The sequence below is a fragment of the Wasmannia auropunctata genome, unplaced genomic scaffold (genome assembly GCF_000956235.1).
Source record: "Wasmannia auropunctata unplaced genomic scaffold, wasmannia.A_1.0 LD336103.1, whole genome shotgun sequence".
NCBI lineage: Eukaryota > Metazoa > Arthropoda > Insecta > Hymenoptera > Formicidae > Wasmannia > Wasmannia auropunctata.
In genome coordinates, this window is record NW_012026787.1 from 1234712 (window position 1) to 1251805 (window position 17094).

At 41.5% G+C, this 17094-nt stretch overlaps 1 protein-coding gene across 2 annotated transcripts; it reads left to right on the top strand.

Annotated features, from left to right (window-relative positions):
- Positions 1–3160: 3160 nt before the first annotated feature.
- LOC105457437 (tyrosine-protein phosphatase 69D) lies at positions 3161–17087 on the top strand. 2 transcript variants are annotated; one of them, XR_975400.1, is made up of 12 exons: positions 3161–3248; positions 6875–7210; positions 7402–7989; positions 8594–8893; positions 9247–9506; positions 10033–10843; positions 10922–11168; positions 11510–12521; positions 12937–13224; positions 13752–14180; positions 15670–16189; positions 16275–17087. XR_975400.1 is itself a non-coding variant. In XM_011702096.1 (11 exons), the coding sequence occupies exons 1-11, from the start codon at positions 3161–3163 to the stop codon at positions 15748–15750; spliced, it is 4440 nt and encodes a 1479-aa protein (XP_011700398.1). In that variant the 3' UTR covers positions 15751–17087. The 2 variants fall into 2 exon arrangements, 1 of the variants encoding a protein (XP_011700398.1); XM_011702096.1 differs by having other exon boundaries at positions 15670–17087.
- The last annotated feature ends 7 nt before the right edge of the window (positions 17088–17094 follow it).

The following is a 17094-nucleotide window of genomic DNA, read 5'->3' on the forward strand; positions in this document are numbered from 1 at the left end:
CAGAGATGTGTATAAGAGACAGATGAAATGTTTATGTCAGGTTATGGTTAGGTGTCAGCTGTACAACCCGAAAAAATGTAATTTTTTAATTTTTTCCGATTTTACTACAACTTCGACGTTTAACACCACAATTTCATGTCTATTTCAATCCTGTAAAAGGATTTTCAATTCCGTTCAGCCAATTCGGAGAAATCTACTAAACTGTAATGTGTCGGTATTTTCTACCTTCCGGCATCATCTTAAATATTAAGGGGATCCTAAACCCGAAATCAAACTCCAAAAATTCGCTGTTTTATCGACGATTTGTGAGTATGTATGCGTGCAATATTGATGTAGTAGTGTGTAGTGATGTGTTCATATTTACTACCATATCGATATCTCACGCACACATCGTAACAAATTTTCACGAACGTACATCTTTTTTATTAGGCATCCAAGCCTAATTTTATGAACTCTACATTGTTTGCACATGTAATTCGTAGGTCCGGCTGGTATTATTTTGTACCAACAAACTGCCAAATTTTTGTACGAAGCAAATATTGGCACACGTACACAACTTTAGACGCCATATTGGACCAAGAAAAGATAACGGAGATCTAAATTTCTTAATTTTTCTTCGTTCTCAGCGTAATCTCTACCAGCCGGAATTACATTGATGCCTATACTTTAATCGTGGAGAAGGATTTTTTAATCTGTTGCCTTTAATTATGTTTATTATGTATTGGAAAATAATCACGTTCGGTTGATAAAACAGACGACTTTAGGATCGCCTTAATATTAAATCCATATACCTACATCAAAAAAACATATTGCTGAAAATATTTATAAAGTTAACAGTACAATTTTTCATCATGGAAACATAAACGATGAACGCATTACACAAATATATTGCAAACTAAAGGTATGTACAAAATAAATATTTGTAAATGATTTAAAAGTTGAGATATGTAGTCAATAACCTCAAAATGATAAGAGTGCATACATATTTTTTTTAGAACAAATAAATAAATATAAAAATTAAATCAATAAATTATTGAAATTGATAGAAAGTACATTAAATTAAATTAAGGCGATGCTGGAATACCGACATTTGCATTCTATAAAGGGATAATTCCGAAACGACTGAATAGATTTGAAAACGCTTTTACAGGATTGAAATAGACATAAAATATAAGCGCGCTAGATATATATGAATAGTAAAAACAAAAAAATATTAAAAAATTACCTTTTTTGGGGATCATAACTTGTCACTTGACGTAAACATTTTATTGGTACAAAAGTTCTGCAGCTCATATGTATGTACAAAATAACTAGCTCGCGCGCATCGGATTACTTGCACGAATAATACAAGAACTTTTGAGTTACGATTGGAAGTGTAGAAAAAGAAATATCCATACGAATGCAATTTGTGATAATTTGTATGCTCAGCTAAGGTAAAGACAGCAAAAATTGCGTCTGGCAGTAAGTGCCAGATTTTCCAAGAGATGACACTTCAATAAGTTAGATAAGGACATTTCACGTGTTGAGTGAGACCAGATGATATATTGTAAGAAGTTCATATTTAGACTTTAGAGATACCACTGATGACACTGAAGAGTGCTTTATCGACCTCGTGCAAATTTTTCCAACCCAGTATAATCTGCACTTATAATTATAGTATCTCGTCGATATAAACAGAGAGGATCCGAGAGCGGACATACCGGCCTTTTGGCTGTAACGCTAAAATGCCCTCGCGCACTATCGCCCTCTGAAGAAGTGGATCCAAATTACATAGCAAAATCAAGATTTCTGCACAATTTGTGGTGCGTGTCTGTACTAAATCCACTTTTCAAGTCTGCTGGAGCTTTATTCTCGAAAAATTACGCATTAGAAGTATATTTCCTTACTTTCTAATGCGTAATTTTTCGAAAATAAAGCTCCAGCCGACTCGAAAAGTGGATTTAGTACGGACACGCACCACAAATTGTGCAGAAATCTTGATTTTGCTATATAATTTGGATATATTTCTTCAGAGGGCGATAGTGCTCGAGGACAATTTTAGCCAAAAAGCCGGCTGTCCGCTCTCGGATCCTCTCTGATCCCGTTTGCGGTGCAGATAAAATATATCTTATCTACCGACGCTAATTGTAAGTACCTACTAATATCAACGAACAAATTCAATCGGCATCGGCAAGAGGCCGCCACAATACTAATCTCGCTCCGGGCTCCGGGAGAGAAATCCCTTCCGCTTCCTCCCCCCGCGCGTCCCTAGCCGAAGGGCGGCGCGCGCTACGGCTTGCGCATGATGTCATGTCAGTCACTCTGGCGCACCGTTACGAGGTGAGGAGGTGAAACGTCGCCTCCCCCGTCGCCGCTGCCGCCGCCGCCGCCGTCGTCGTCGTCGTCGTCATCGTCATCGTCGTCGTCGTCGTCGTCGTCGTCGCGCGAGAGCGAGCGCTCGTCGTCCGGTGACCGGTCTGTGATCGTCGTCGTCGTCAGTTAGCATTGCACCGTGAAGCACAGTGAAGCGCAGCACCGTCGGCCGCTCGTGCGAGCGCGATACACGCGTGATACACGTAGCGCCGTGAGAATCCTCGCCGATCCACGACGCTCCGTTCCGCGTCGCGCCGCGCCGCGCCGCATCGCTGTGCCGTGCTGTGCCCGCGCCGCGGACACGCGTTTTCTCGTGCGCGCTGCTACACGTAGAGCGTAATGATCGAGTGAACGCGCGGGCGAAGCGCCGCGGCACACGGGGCCGTCACTCCTGCCGACGACAATCGCGGCGACGCGCATCCTCCCGCGCGGAGGCCAGGATCATGGAAGGCCTGTGAGGGCGGCATCGCGGAAACCGGGGAAACCCCGGGGTTAAGGGGGGTGGTGGCCAGACCAGTGCGAGAGGGAGCGAGGACGACGCCGGACGCAGGAAGCGCGTGTTACAAGAGGTGGGGTAGCGGCGGAAGAGGGGGGGGCTTGGCCGCTGTGTGACCACCGGGACTCGGGAGAGAATGAATCTACGGTACTAAGATTCCTGTAGAATCTTGACAACCAGAGGCAAAAGAAGACTCGGGAGAGCGGAAGGCGAGAGCGTCGGCGGCTACCTAACTAACGCCGACGCGCAACAACACCCGCACGCCCGCCCCGTCCGTGAACGTCCACCCGACCGGGCTGTCACCCGACCGCCATGTTATCCTGGAGCGGCGGTGTTATGTTGCTGGCGCCGCTGCTTCTGTGCCTCCTCGTGCTCGGCGCGGCCGGCGTCGACGAGTCCGGTGAGTCCGAATCCCGCGAGAGGGTATGTACACGCCTCCTCTCGGGGAGTAAAGGGAAAGGGCCGAGGGGGACGGCGGGACGAGGGGGGGAAAGGTGCAACGAGGCGCGCCGGGACGCGCCTCCGCGCGCACGAGCATCCATAGATGCTCGTTTTAATCGCATATTATTTTGACGCTCCGTTCACACAGTCGAGAGTGAAGATACGGCGATAGGGAGAGGCAGGGCAAACGCTCGCCGATTTCTCGTTTGCGAGGTGCGCCGCTACGAGCGAGAAAAAAATCAGCAAGAACGATCGTGAGCGACGCGATTTTTTCAGATTGATTTTTTTTTGTTGCATTGGAGAAGGTGGAAATGCGAGATGATAACGTTTCGGAGTTGAATTTCGATGACGGGTACGTGACGGATCGGCGGCGCCCGAGATCTTTCGCGGAGTCCTTTTTTAGAGAGATTTTTTTGTTAACTATCGCATCGCAAATATGTATTATGTATATCCGAGGAGAAGCGGAATTTTGAGAACCGCGCCGGGAAAGAGCACGTGGAAAATCGCGCGCCGTGCGATCGATCGAACGTGTGCGGCGGCTGGAGCTCGTCGGGCAGTAATACGAAGAGATTACGAGCCCGGCGCTTCTCCGTACAAAATGCGGTAAAGGAATTGATTTGAACATATCCAAAAGAGACTTTCTATATATTCGGATTATCGGAGGTTGAATGTCATATTATACAAAAATAACATTTTATTTATCATTCCTGTTACTTTTGCTATTTTATTTTTGTCTTCTTATTTATTTTTTCTTCACAAATTTGAGATTTAACAAGGAGGATTATAGAGAATTTCGAGGAGAATTGAAATCCCGGATTTCGAGATCAAGCACTGAAAAAAGTAATCTTGCAATTATAGCGAGAATTATTTAGGTATACGAAAAATTAGCCAAAACGGATAAGTGATTAGTAAGCACTGCGATACCACATATGTTTTGTATTTAATCAATATAGATAACAGAGACAGAAATTATGTCTGAACTATTTGTCAAATTTAGCAAAAAAGTTTCTCTATGCCGTTTAATCAGTCCAGACTCCAATCCAGACTCCAATCATATTTAATTATGAAACCTATATTTTCTTGCATATATTCTTAGAATATTGCTGCTAAAAATTCTACGTATGACAGACAATTTTTTAGCAGATACAAAAAACAGCGATATAATTTAAGTGTAACATTTAGAATTCTAGCTGGAACAGCTAGAAAACATTTCCCTGAGTGCGCGGTATATAATTCAAAATCCGGCGTCTAGAAATTTGAAAGGTTCGCATTGATTTTGAGATCTTCTATTGAGGATATAGCCATTAAGCGGCGGTATACTCTGGATCCTCCTGGTTCAGGTAAACCGTCGCGAATTCCCTCGTTTCTCGAAACGAGGAAAGCGTGACTGGTGCCATTGTTCAACCCGACAGAGATAACTCGCCTGTGACTAAAACGGATGACGGGACTTGTCTCACTTCGTCGAAAGACCCAATTCCAGCTAAACGCAAAATGCCGCCATCCACTCGGTGTCCACGATCTTGGCCCGAGCATCGCTCGGAATCTGTACGCGGTCCGTCCGCGACCCGTTTTCCCGCGTGGCATTGGCAATTAAGCCGGTCGAAATTATAATCGTCCACTCGGTGACGTTTACGTCACCCGGCGTCAACGACGTGCCAGGTGGTTGTCGAGAAAGAGAGAAAGACAGAGGAGAATAGAGGAGTCGTCGTTTAATTCCGCCGCGAGAATCCACTTTGTCGCTCGCGGATGAAAATAACTGCTCGCGCAGATACTCGCGAATTGGATAATGCGGCATTGAACTGGTTTAGAATGTATATATTTATACGGGCTGCGTGTGGTAATAGGCGTCGACTGCTTTCGACGTGACGAACGACGCGAGAGAAACGATCCTTTCCTTAAAAAACATTTTCGAATATCGAATATCTGCTTTCGAGTATTTATCACTGATCGCCGAGAGCTCTCAATTTACGAATCACACTGTAGAGGTAGATAATGAGGATTTAATCTTTGTGGTAATTTTATAGATAAGCCTTGTCTTGGCAGAATCTCGATCTCGATGCGCATCAATCGGGATGATGAATTTCGAAACTTCGAAAGACTGTCGAGAAGACACGTGCCGTTCGATTAAATTTTAGATAAGGAAGGAATCGATCTATTCGTCGAATTGCGTATATTATCGCACGTATACGGTCACGTTATCATTCACCATTGATCGTGTATTTGTATGTATGATCATATTAATCCACATATAACCGTACCGCTAAAACCACATATACATACGTATGTAGTTACATATGTATATATATTTGCGGATATGCGAGTGTCTGTAGGCAGATGCGTGTTGCAAGGTCCGTATAGGTATACGCATGCATGCGTGTGCGTGAAGCACGCGGGGGCGGTCGTTGGCATTGGACATGACACATTGTGGAAATAACTCAGCGAGAGGAGTGAATCCGCCACTTATGATGTTTTCCTTCGTTTTGCAGAATTATACGAGGAATTCTTGATTAAGAGAGAGAGAGAGAGAGAGAGAGAGAGAGAAATGTGATTTAAAACGTTTCTCAGGAGAATGTTGTTTTTGGCCTTTCCTCGACTCGGCTTGGTACCGCGACATTTTATAAAGAAATAAAAAGTATTTATATTATAACTTTTGAAAAAAGAATGCAAGAAAAATAAATAACGGAATTACGAGTGAAATAAAACCTGCACGTGGACGGAGATTCGAATAGGAATAGAAACGACAGGAATTCGTCAATTAAAAAGAGCACGCGTTCGCTCGTCCATTTTTTTTCTATTCATCGAAAATGTACAGTTGCCGAACGGTCGGCCGAGCTATGCTAAATTTGATTTCATTGATCGCGCCAGAATAGCGTATCGGAATTAAAGGTGTCCGATTCTCTGATGTAACCGCGAATTCGATAGCATATCGCGCGAATTCTCGTGAAATTCATCGATTATGCCAAAGATAAATTCCATGTCGCCCAAAATTAAGATCTTGCGTTTCGTTTTGAAGATGAATTTTATTTCGTTGTTTGCATCTACGTAAATAGATAATGAAAACGATGAAACGGAAAAAAAAGAATTGATCGTGAAATTCATCGATTATCGTCAAAGATAAATTCTATGTCGCCCAAAATTAAGATCTTGCGTTTCGTTTTGAAGACGAATTTTATTTCGTTGTTTGCATCTACGTAAATAGATAATGAAAATAGTCTGATATTTCCCACTAAACATTTAAATGTAAAGCGTGATAGCTGTGATTCTAATTAGTCTCATTGTCAGTAAAATTCGGCAATCACAAATGAGTGGACATCGAAATGTTCATAATGAATATTCTAGTGAGCCCTAAGCAATATGGGAATAGATAATGGAAACGATGAAACGAAAAAAAAGAATTGATCGTGAAATTCATCGATTATCGTCAAAGATAAATTCTATGTCGCCCAAAATTAAGATCTTGCGTCTTTCGTTTTAAAGACGAATTTTATTCCGCTGTTTGCATTTACTAAGTAGTAAATAGATAATGAAAACAATAACGAAAAAAAAAGAATCAATAACGAAAAACGATGTGTTTTCTTGCGTTAGGTATAGATAAACCGGCAGCACCATCACCACCACCACCACCAGCAGCAGCAGCAGAGACGAAGTCCGAGCGGGGCGCATTGTTGCATATTCGATCGTCGCAGATTATTGAGGGAATCGAGGCGGGCAGCACACCGTCGATATTATGCAAACTCAACGTGCCGGGTCAGGTCTGGTGGAGCACCGACGGCAGGAATCTCACTACCATCAAGGATTTCGAGTACGGCGGACGACTCGACATAAAGAAGGCCAGCAGAAATGACACGGGCGACTACAAGTGCTCCGCGCAGACTGCCGACGGTGAATTCCTCGAGAAAAACATTCATATCAGAGTGATAGGTACGCAGCGACGAGCTAATTTAAATGCCTTATCTCCGTTATGCGATACGCGTATTTCGGATTTCACGGATAACACTCTTTTTCTCTCATATATTATTGTTAAGCGATAAAAAGACTCGAAAATCGGCTTGGCTGTTTGGATGTTTCGGACGGTCTCTCTTGTTAATACGACGTTTCTCATCGTTTTCCAGAACCCGGCAAGATAGCATCCGGCGGGAACGTGAGGGCGAAGGTATCGGAAGCGGCCAACTTGACGTGCCACATACACGGTTATCCGCTTTCCCAGTTTATCTGGTTGAAAGGGAACGATTCGGAAAGCAGCGAGCATCTGAAGGACCTCACCGTCGTCGCGCAGATAAACGAGACTTACGCCATTCTGGTCCTGGAATTCAAGAGTCTGACGCGAAAGGACAACGGCACGTATGTGTGCCTGGCGAACGATTACAACGGGATAGTGAGCGCCTCGACGCACTTATTCGTCACCGATGTGCCGAAAGTCAGCATAGATTTCATGAAGGCGGTCGGAGCTAACAGTATATTTCTAAATTGGACCGTCAATGACGGTAACGAGCCGATCAAGAACTACTTCGTCCAGCACATGAAGAACGGCACGGATCAACGCCAGTACTACGCCGAGCAGATTGGCGGCGGTAATTCGAGTTACGTTCTCAAGGGATTTGAGAGCGGCACCGCGTACCAAATCGGTATCAGCGCTATGAATGCGCTAGGCACGTCACACATGCAATTAGATCCACGATGGATTACCACACTTGAGAAAGGTAATTAAAAAAAAAGTCGGCAAATTCCTCCTATCATTTCCGTCTTTCTTAATTCAACTTAAAAAATAAATTTAACCTTCGGTTGTCACACTTGACAAAATGACCCCCAGCTTTTTATTTTGGGTATGAATTTTTTCAAAACATACTTTTTTTAAAGAATTTTTGTCAATATGATGCCACTTTAATTTTAAATTCTATGCAATCGGGAATACATTCTACAACGTTCAAATTCTATTTAAGAATTTTTGCGATCCAATTAAACTGTTTTTACGGCAGCCTTTTAAAAATTGGTTTGACAAATTGATCCCAAATGATAAACTTGATTGAAAAAAAGGTGTGAAAACTGAAGGTTAAAAATAAACTTAAGAATGAAAAAGAATTATAAATTTTAGTCTAACAATGTAGAATTTGTAATTAAAAGAATTATTGTAGAATAACTTAAAAATTATTTAGCACATGGACGTTAAATAATTATCTTTACAATTTGGCGTTTGATTTCCACGGCAAGAAAAAAAACCTTGCTTAACAATCTTTGACATTGCTGGCATATATTTAAAACTTATTTTATTATTTTATTTAATATAGCATAAAAAATGCATTACAGATCCGATATTTGTGCCGAAAGTGTCCGTGAAAGGCGTGACAGAGAATTCGATCACGATAGGCTGGACCGTGCCGCCGCCGGATTTGAAAGAACACGTGCACTATTATAATCTGATGGCCACTCACGCCGATCAGAAGAGAGAAGCGGTGTCCGCCCAGCCGTTTCCCCAGCCCATTGTGTACGCGTTCGTGGATCTCGATCCGGCGACCACGTACAAATTCAAGATAGCCGCCTGCAGCGAATACACGAAACAATGCGGCAATTGGAGTGTCGAAGTAAACGGCACTACTCTGGATGGTGGTAAGTCGGCGCGCATTGCGTGAGGAAAAATGTATTTCACATACGATAAACATTCACTCGGATTTATTCATACTTTAATTAACTCCCGCTTTGAGTTTGTGATATATTTTGATTAAGACACACTGTGTGTGTGTATGCATGCGTGTGCGCGCGCGCGCGTGTGTGTGTGCGTGTGTCATGTGTGCGTGAGATGATTCGAAGAGGACCCGAAACGTTTGGATACTTTATTTTTTTAATTTGTATGTAAAATCTCGTTACTATTAAAGAAATAATTTGCGCCTCAATAACTGCGCTTGACTCTCATTTGCCCGTTTTTATTTGCCAATTTGATAAATATTCAATTGTTCTTCCAGTGGCCAGTCCTCCGAAGAATCTCGTCGTTATTTGCCGCTACGACAATATAAGCAGCTTCAGCTTCATGTCCATCACGTGGAAACCCCCGGAGAAGCCAAACGGTATTATACAGCGCTACAATATACAATTGAACGGCGTGGCGAGATTCAAGAACGACATGGGACGTCTGGATGTGCATAGTTTCGAACCGCCCAGCTGGAGTGTTTATAACAGGAACAGCACGCACTACAATAAGATACCTCCCAATACAAATTATACGGTATATAGCCAAATTACTCAAACTTAAATTCATCCTTCCATTCGTCATTTGTGTTAGAATATTTTCTCATTTAATTAGAATAATTTTATACAACATTTCTATGACACGGTGTGTGGCAATCGTGTGTCGAGAGAGTTGTGCGTTTGTTTTCTACGTCAAAGATTTAAATTTGGCCAAAAAACATCGGGTTTTATTCTCTCGGAAGGCAATGTCAAATCACCACGAGTATCCTTGCCATGAGAATCCCCTAATAGGCTTTTTGAAACCGGCATTAAACTGTCTTATACATCTGCTATAAAAAAAGCGTATATTACAGACATTTGCAACTTATTATAAGCTAGGATTGGGCAGTGAACTAGTGTCTTATTTTCGTAAAAATGAAAATATTAAACCTTCAAGGAAGAAAGTTAATCTTGACTTGGACTATTGCGTTATTAATTAATTGAATTTCTAACTTGAGATTATCGCATGCAAGCCTAATAATATCGAGCGAATTTCCGTACTAAGAATAAACATTTGTTCGAAGGTTCGGGTGCACGGAGTGACGAGGTCTCGCGCTTCTGGCAAGGACGCCATAGGGAACTGCACGACGCCGGTCGCGATACCGGATCGCGAGAACATGAACATGCGCAGCTGGCGGAAGATCGAGAGCCAGGGTAGGCAGCTGTTCAAGCTCTATCTACCGCGCATCTCCGAGCGGAACGGCCCGATCTGCTGCTACCGCGTCTACCTGGTGAAGCTACCGCCGCACAAGATGGTCGGCGATCTGCCGCCACCGGAGGAGATCGCGGTGTACTCCTATCAATACGTGCACAACTCGCCTACCGGTGGTGCTTACATCGCCGAGACGTTCAACAGCGATCAGTTGTTGACCGAGATCTTCCTCGGCGACGGCGAGTCGTCTAATGATCGTGTTATGTGCGAAAAGTGCGTCGGTCTGCGACCCAAACCGGCGCCGCCGTTGTTACACTTTGTCCCGGAAATCCCGTCGACCACCGTCGCAACTTCGAGCAGTAACACGAGTAGTACCGTTACCAGCACGACGGTAACTACATCGACTATGCCGATGACAACGGTGAGTGGCGGCAACGGTAACAGTACGACCACCAGCCCGTTTACTACATCAACGACGACCGTTGCCAACACCGTGAAAATCGACACGACCACGGCCGTGCCTGTGATTGTTAATGCCACGGAAAAAGCGGAGAGGCGGAAGAGGGAAGACGCGCCGTTGCAAAAGGCATCCGTAGACGAATCTGGAGAACTCAGTATGTTGTCATCTTATGACGGTTTTCTTGACGAAACGTCGAACTACACTGGTTTCATCGAAGTTATCGGTACGTACGATTGCTATAAAAAGTTGTGGAATACTTTAAATAATTTATATGCATTGGATGACGGTTGACTTTTTGCAGTGTTTGATAACGAAAAGAATCAGCATCTACCGGCTTACAGCAGTTACTTCCATCCTCTTTACGGCGGAGTGGATCCTCTCAGCGTGACGGCCGCGGAAGCGACTACTATCAGAGAAATGATAATACAGCTCTTCATCGCCCTGATTTTAACTCTTACAATTCTGTTTATCGCGCTCTGCGTGTTATATAGATTTACGAAACGTGCGCAAGAGAGGGAGGAAGTTATAACGCTGCGTAATAGTTTTAGGTGAGTTTTAAGAAAACTACGATAATTTTTTTTTAAAGGGAAGATGTTTATATAAATATTTTATTACATGAATTATTTTAATAATGTAACAGATTTTGCATTCTTTTTAATGCAAAAATAGACGCTGTTTGTTTTAATAATCGCATTTTTTAAAGATTTCTCTTTTTGTTAAATAAAAGCTGTTATTATAGAAACATAATAGAATACATATATAAAAAACATAAAAATACATTTATGTTTTTATGTAAAATTATACAATTTCTCATATTTATTAATATTAATATCTTATCATAATGTTTGAAAAACGCAGTGTTTACTTAAAAGATGCTTTTTTTCTGCAGACATCTCTGCAGGAGTTTGAGAGGCAGGCATCAGCTCGTGGCAGCGAGTCCACCGGACATGCCGCCCGTACCCAAGGGCGAGTTGTTGCAGGCGTACTTGGAACGCCATCGGGACTCGGATTACGGTTTCCAGCACGAGTTTGAGCTGCTACCCGATCGATTCACGGACAGAACAACGCGCGCGTCCGAAGCGCAGGAGAATCTCTACAAGAATCGCTATCCGGACATCAAGTGTTACGATCAGACGAGAGTACGTTTGGCACAGATGGACGGTATCTGCGGCTCCGATTACATCAACGCCAACTTCGTGCTGGGCTACAAGGAGCGCAAGAAGTTCATCTGCGCCCAGGGTCCGATGGAGAACACCGTGTGCGACTACTGGCGCATGATCTGGGAGCAGCACCTCGAGCTAATCCTCATGCTGACGAATCTCGAGGAGTACTCGAAGACCAAGTGCGCCAAATACTGGCCGGACAAGCGGGAGACGAAGAACTTCGGCGACATCACGGTGGAGCACGTCAAGGAGCGCGCCTTCTCGGACTACGTGGTGCGCGAGTTGAAGATGACGCGGCTGGGTGAGCGGGACTCGCGCGCGATCGTGCAGTATCACTTCCTCGTGTGGAAGGACTTCGTCGCCCCCGAGCATCCGCATGCGATTCTACGTTTCATCAAGCGCGTCAACGAGGCGTACTCGCTCGAGAAGGGCCCGATCCTGGTGCACTGCAGCGCCGGTGTGGGCCGCACCGGCACCCTCGTGGCACTCGACTCGCTGCTGCAGCAGCTGGCCGAGGAGAGCCAGGTGTCCATCTTCAACACCGTATGCGATCTGCGGCATCAGCGCAACTTCCTCGTGCAATCGCTCAAGCAATACATCTTCATCTATCGCGCGCTCATGGAGATGGCGCAATACGGCGACACGGAGATCCCGGCACCGCAGCTCAAGACCACGGCCGCCAAGCTGAGACAGCGGGACAACGGGAAGGAGAAGTGCAGGATGGAGGAAGAGTATGATGTAAGTTATGTAGACTAGAATTGAAAAAATAGTTCTTTTTCTTTTGTCATTTAATTTCATCTTCATTTGAGATCTACAAATTAAAGTATCATATATATGTCAAAAATTCTACAAATATCGTTCGTTATAAAATTATTTATTGTTACTTTATCAGTTCGTCCCGAATTTTATTTTTAAATCTCCTTTGAATTTTTTTCGATCGGCGCGTTCTATTTGTGTATTGGATAGGAACGAATTACTCGCGAAAAAGTCCATACATTTTGAACAATCGATATCCAATAAAGTATTATAAAATCGACGAAAAATAGATGATATTCGATGAAAAAATTACATGCTTTTTCTCCAACAACTTCATTGAGAGACACGAACGTTCGTCTCTCACATTTACGTAATAACTTATAATTTTTGTTTATAGAAAATCAGTTCCGTATTGGAAGATAGGAAATCCTTCTCTGTTGGCGGCGGAGATGAAAATAGATCAAAGAATAGAAGCGAACTGGTGATACCGTATGATAGAAATCGCGTGATACTCACGCCAGTTCCGGGAAGGGAACATTCGACGTACATAAACGCATCGTTCATCGAGGGCTATGATAATTCCGAGTCTTTTGTCATTACGCAAGATCCACTGGACACCACCATAACGGATTTCTGGCGAATGATCTCGGAACAATGCATCTCTACGATAGTTATGTTATCTGACGTAAGTATATTTTTTTGTGTGTATATTTTTTTTTATTTTTCTCTTTATTTCTTATTTTGTTGCAATAAAGAATATTGGTTTTGTTTGATTTGTTTAACTTTTTGCAAAAAAAGAGATAACTGTATGAATATTGCGTTAACATAATATACATGGTATGCAATTTCATACAAAAAATTTTTGGCGAAACTTTTTTTTTTAAACATCTTGCTTTGTGTATATAAAATCTTGTGTATAAAAAATTATGTATATTCCAATATAATTTAATTACTACAATAATACGTTAACGATGTTAATTTCTTATATATATATATATATATATATAAGCACATATATGAGATTATTTTATAATGAAATAAAGTACATAAAATTTTATATAATCTGTAATATAAATTCTATATCGGGTGAAAGAAGTGTCAGAGTCCCCGATCTTAATAATAAGAAATAAGCGTACTTTTAGAAAGAAGGCATGAGTTAGGCATCAAAATAAATGTTGTAATTGCGTATAAAACAAATAATATCTTTTCCAGTCGAACGAAGGCCCACGGAAATGTCCACGCTATTGGCCGGACGATGAGACCGATTACGATCATATAAGAGTCCGTTATATCCATAGCGAGAGTTGTCCGTACTACACGCGTCGCGAGTTTTGCGTTTTGAATACGAAGACTGACGAGACCGGGGTCGTGAAGCAGTATCAGTATCACGGCTGGCCAACGGTGGAGGGTGAAGTACCTGAGGTGACGCGCGGTCTCATCGAGCTAGTGGATCAGACGCTGACGAACGACTCCGAGACGAGCGGTTCGCTGGTCGTGCACTGCAGCTACGGATCAGATCGGAGTTCCATGTTCGTGGCGCTTAGCATACTGGTCCAACAGTTACGCACTGAGAAACGCGTAGATATTTTCACAACGACGAAAAAGTTGCGCTCTCAACGACACGGCATGATCAGCACCTTCGTAAGTATTTTCATAATTTTCCTCATATTTGGTCGTATTGTCATTAAGGATTTTGTATTTTCTATGAATTTTGACAGGAAAAGTTGAATATTCTATTTTAAAAAATTAACAATTTTAACTCTGGGTCACTTTATCGAGGTACAACGTACTCAATGCAGTTTAGTAATTTCTGAAATTACATTTTTTTAAATCATTAAGGTAAACGTACCAGTGACTGAACATGTATCTATATCTGAACACGTACACAAAATTTATTAATCTCAAATGCTTTTTTTATTATATATATAATTTAATTGTTAAAATTTAATTGTTAAAATATTTAAAGATTACAATTAAATTATAATATTACGAAGAAAAGCATTTAAAAATGAGTTTTTGTGCTTGTTTTGTGTACTTGTTCAGCTATAGATACACGTTCAGTCACTGGTACGTTTACCTTACTTGAATATATTACTGAAATATTTTTTATTTGATTCTTTTTCTGTCTTTGTTAAACTCTGAGGTAGCGTGTTGACAGGGTTGTTACAGATATGGAAAATCGGGAAAAGTTAGGGAAATTTAAACTAGTCAGGGAAAGATATAAAAGAGCCTGAAATTTTAAACTTTACTTCTTAAAAGGGATCCACCCCGATTCTGTAACTCTTAACGATAGTTCAGTATCGTTATATTGCTTTTTTTATTTGAAAATTCTTTTCCAGAATTAAACAATAGAAAATAAGAGAATAAAATAATTTTGTATAAAAATCGAAAAAATTTTCGAAAATTACAATTTTATTCGAGACTTCTCTCTGTTATCGCAATCGGAAATTCGGAATATTTAACAATATTAAAGAAATATCTACAGGAATCTTTCTGCTTTTATCACTGTCAATGAGTTTTTATCCCCCAACAGAAAATTCAGTTATACCAAAGGAATTTTTTTTGTAGTTTAATGCATAACATCGAAGCAATGTCAAAGATGTTAATAATTTGTTGGCCTGAATTTGCATTTGGGATTATGTTATTAAACTTCTAAATTTATGTTGCTTCTAATAATATAAGTTACTTTTCTTGTAATATATATCTTTTAAATATTAAAATTTAGAATTATATATTTGATACTGATCATGAAAAAGTTTTCTACTGTCGTCTGGAAATCGGAAAAGTCAGGGAATTTCAAAATTCATTTTCTATGGCAGCCCTGATTGAGCTAAAAAATATGCTTTTAGTTCAGAAATACAGCAACAAAATTACAAACCCCAGTGGCGGGGAAGGTAACCAAAAATAACAATGGTGACCTAGGATTAACATAATGCAAAATTGATACAAGTATTATATGTCTATATTTTTCATTCTCCATCATTTAACTTTTTTTTCAAAGATCACAACTCTTTATAATGAAATAATAAATTACAAGTCTGAGTATTATATTTAAATATCATGTATTATATTTATTGCATCACATATCGTATTCTGATTGTATTTTATATAATTTTTGTGCGTGTTGCAGGCGCAATATGAGTTTCTTCATCGTGCCATCGTGAATTACTCGGATCTTCACAATTTGGCCGATGACGAAGCGGCGTCATAATACTTGAAGACTAGCCAGAGTGAGACTAGCTTGTTCTAAATCATTTGGGCGGACATGTGCGTGAGAAAGTTCCGTGACGGTGTCCGTGGATCCACTAACGTTCAAAACAAGCGTGCATCGCCCTAACCAAAGATGAATAAACATCGACAAAGGATCATTGATGTCATCGTCATCATTACTATCATCATCGTCATCATCTCGACAAGCGGATCGCAACACACAGCGCGGATCTAGAGACTACTTGTACATAATATCTCTGCAAATTTTACATGTGCTGACTATAAGTTAAGTGCGGAAGAGGAGCATTAAACTGAGAGATTAACTAGATATCGGACTCACCGTGGTATTAAGTGGCTCCTCGACGTCGTTGGTGAGAGAGCCGCAGAGTGCAGTGCGTGACGGCGTCACGAAACTCGTTACAGATGCTTATTTTTATCGGGTAATCTTTAACGATTTAGCCAGAGAGCGATAATGTATCCACAGTGTGACAAAGTTTTTTGATACCGAAATCCGACGTTGAGCAGATAGGGATGCTCTTCGGTCGGTATCCTCCATGGTGGCTGTACAGCGAAGGATTGAGACGCGCAGGAAGGGACGGATGTAACTTGTATAGGTATGAACAATTCATTCTTCTGCCAAGTATATGAGACGCGGTCTGTAACTCTGAACCGCATCGCTCTTGCAATTGAAGCTATAGATAACTCGAGGAAAACTCGACATCATGATTATTCGCACAATTCGTGAACCGATCGCGGAAACTTCTCCGGTGGTTCTCGTTAACATGTATTATCCCGGCGTTTGCAAAATGAAGACGTGCTAATAGGCGATTATCTTCATTTGCGAAAGGACCTTCGGAAGGAGGCGTTTTCTGCAACGACGCGAGACATCGCTACTTCGCGATCTGTAATGATAATAGCGATTGTGCGCGCGTTGTGCGTATATATTTATACGTTCTTCAACAATGTATGCGTTCTTACGATGTATATCACTAAGGTACTATAAGATATAGGTATTCCTATCCGTCATCTTGGTTCCAATCGGTTAAATAGTTACTTTCCATTTTCACATAAATGATACTGAATCTAAAGTTATGTGAGTATTTTTATACTCAGATAATGATGTTATTACTTGTTTACTTTGATAGAAAGTTATTGAGCGTAAAAGTATACGTTTATACCTTACTTTTAATGTGAGTTAATAGACTCGGTAAAGCATACGATTTCGAGCTTTATGCAGATTATAAGTAAAAACTCAGTTGAATCTTACTTATTAGAATAAAAAGGAACGTACATTCAACTGAGTTATAACGTTACAAATGAGAATTATCTGAGTTTTGGTGTAAAT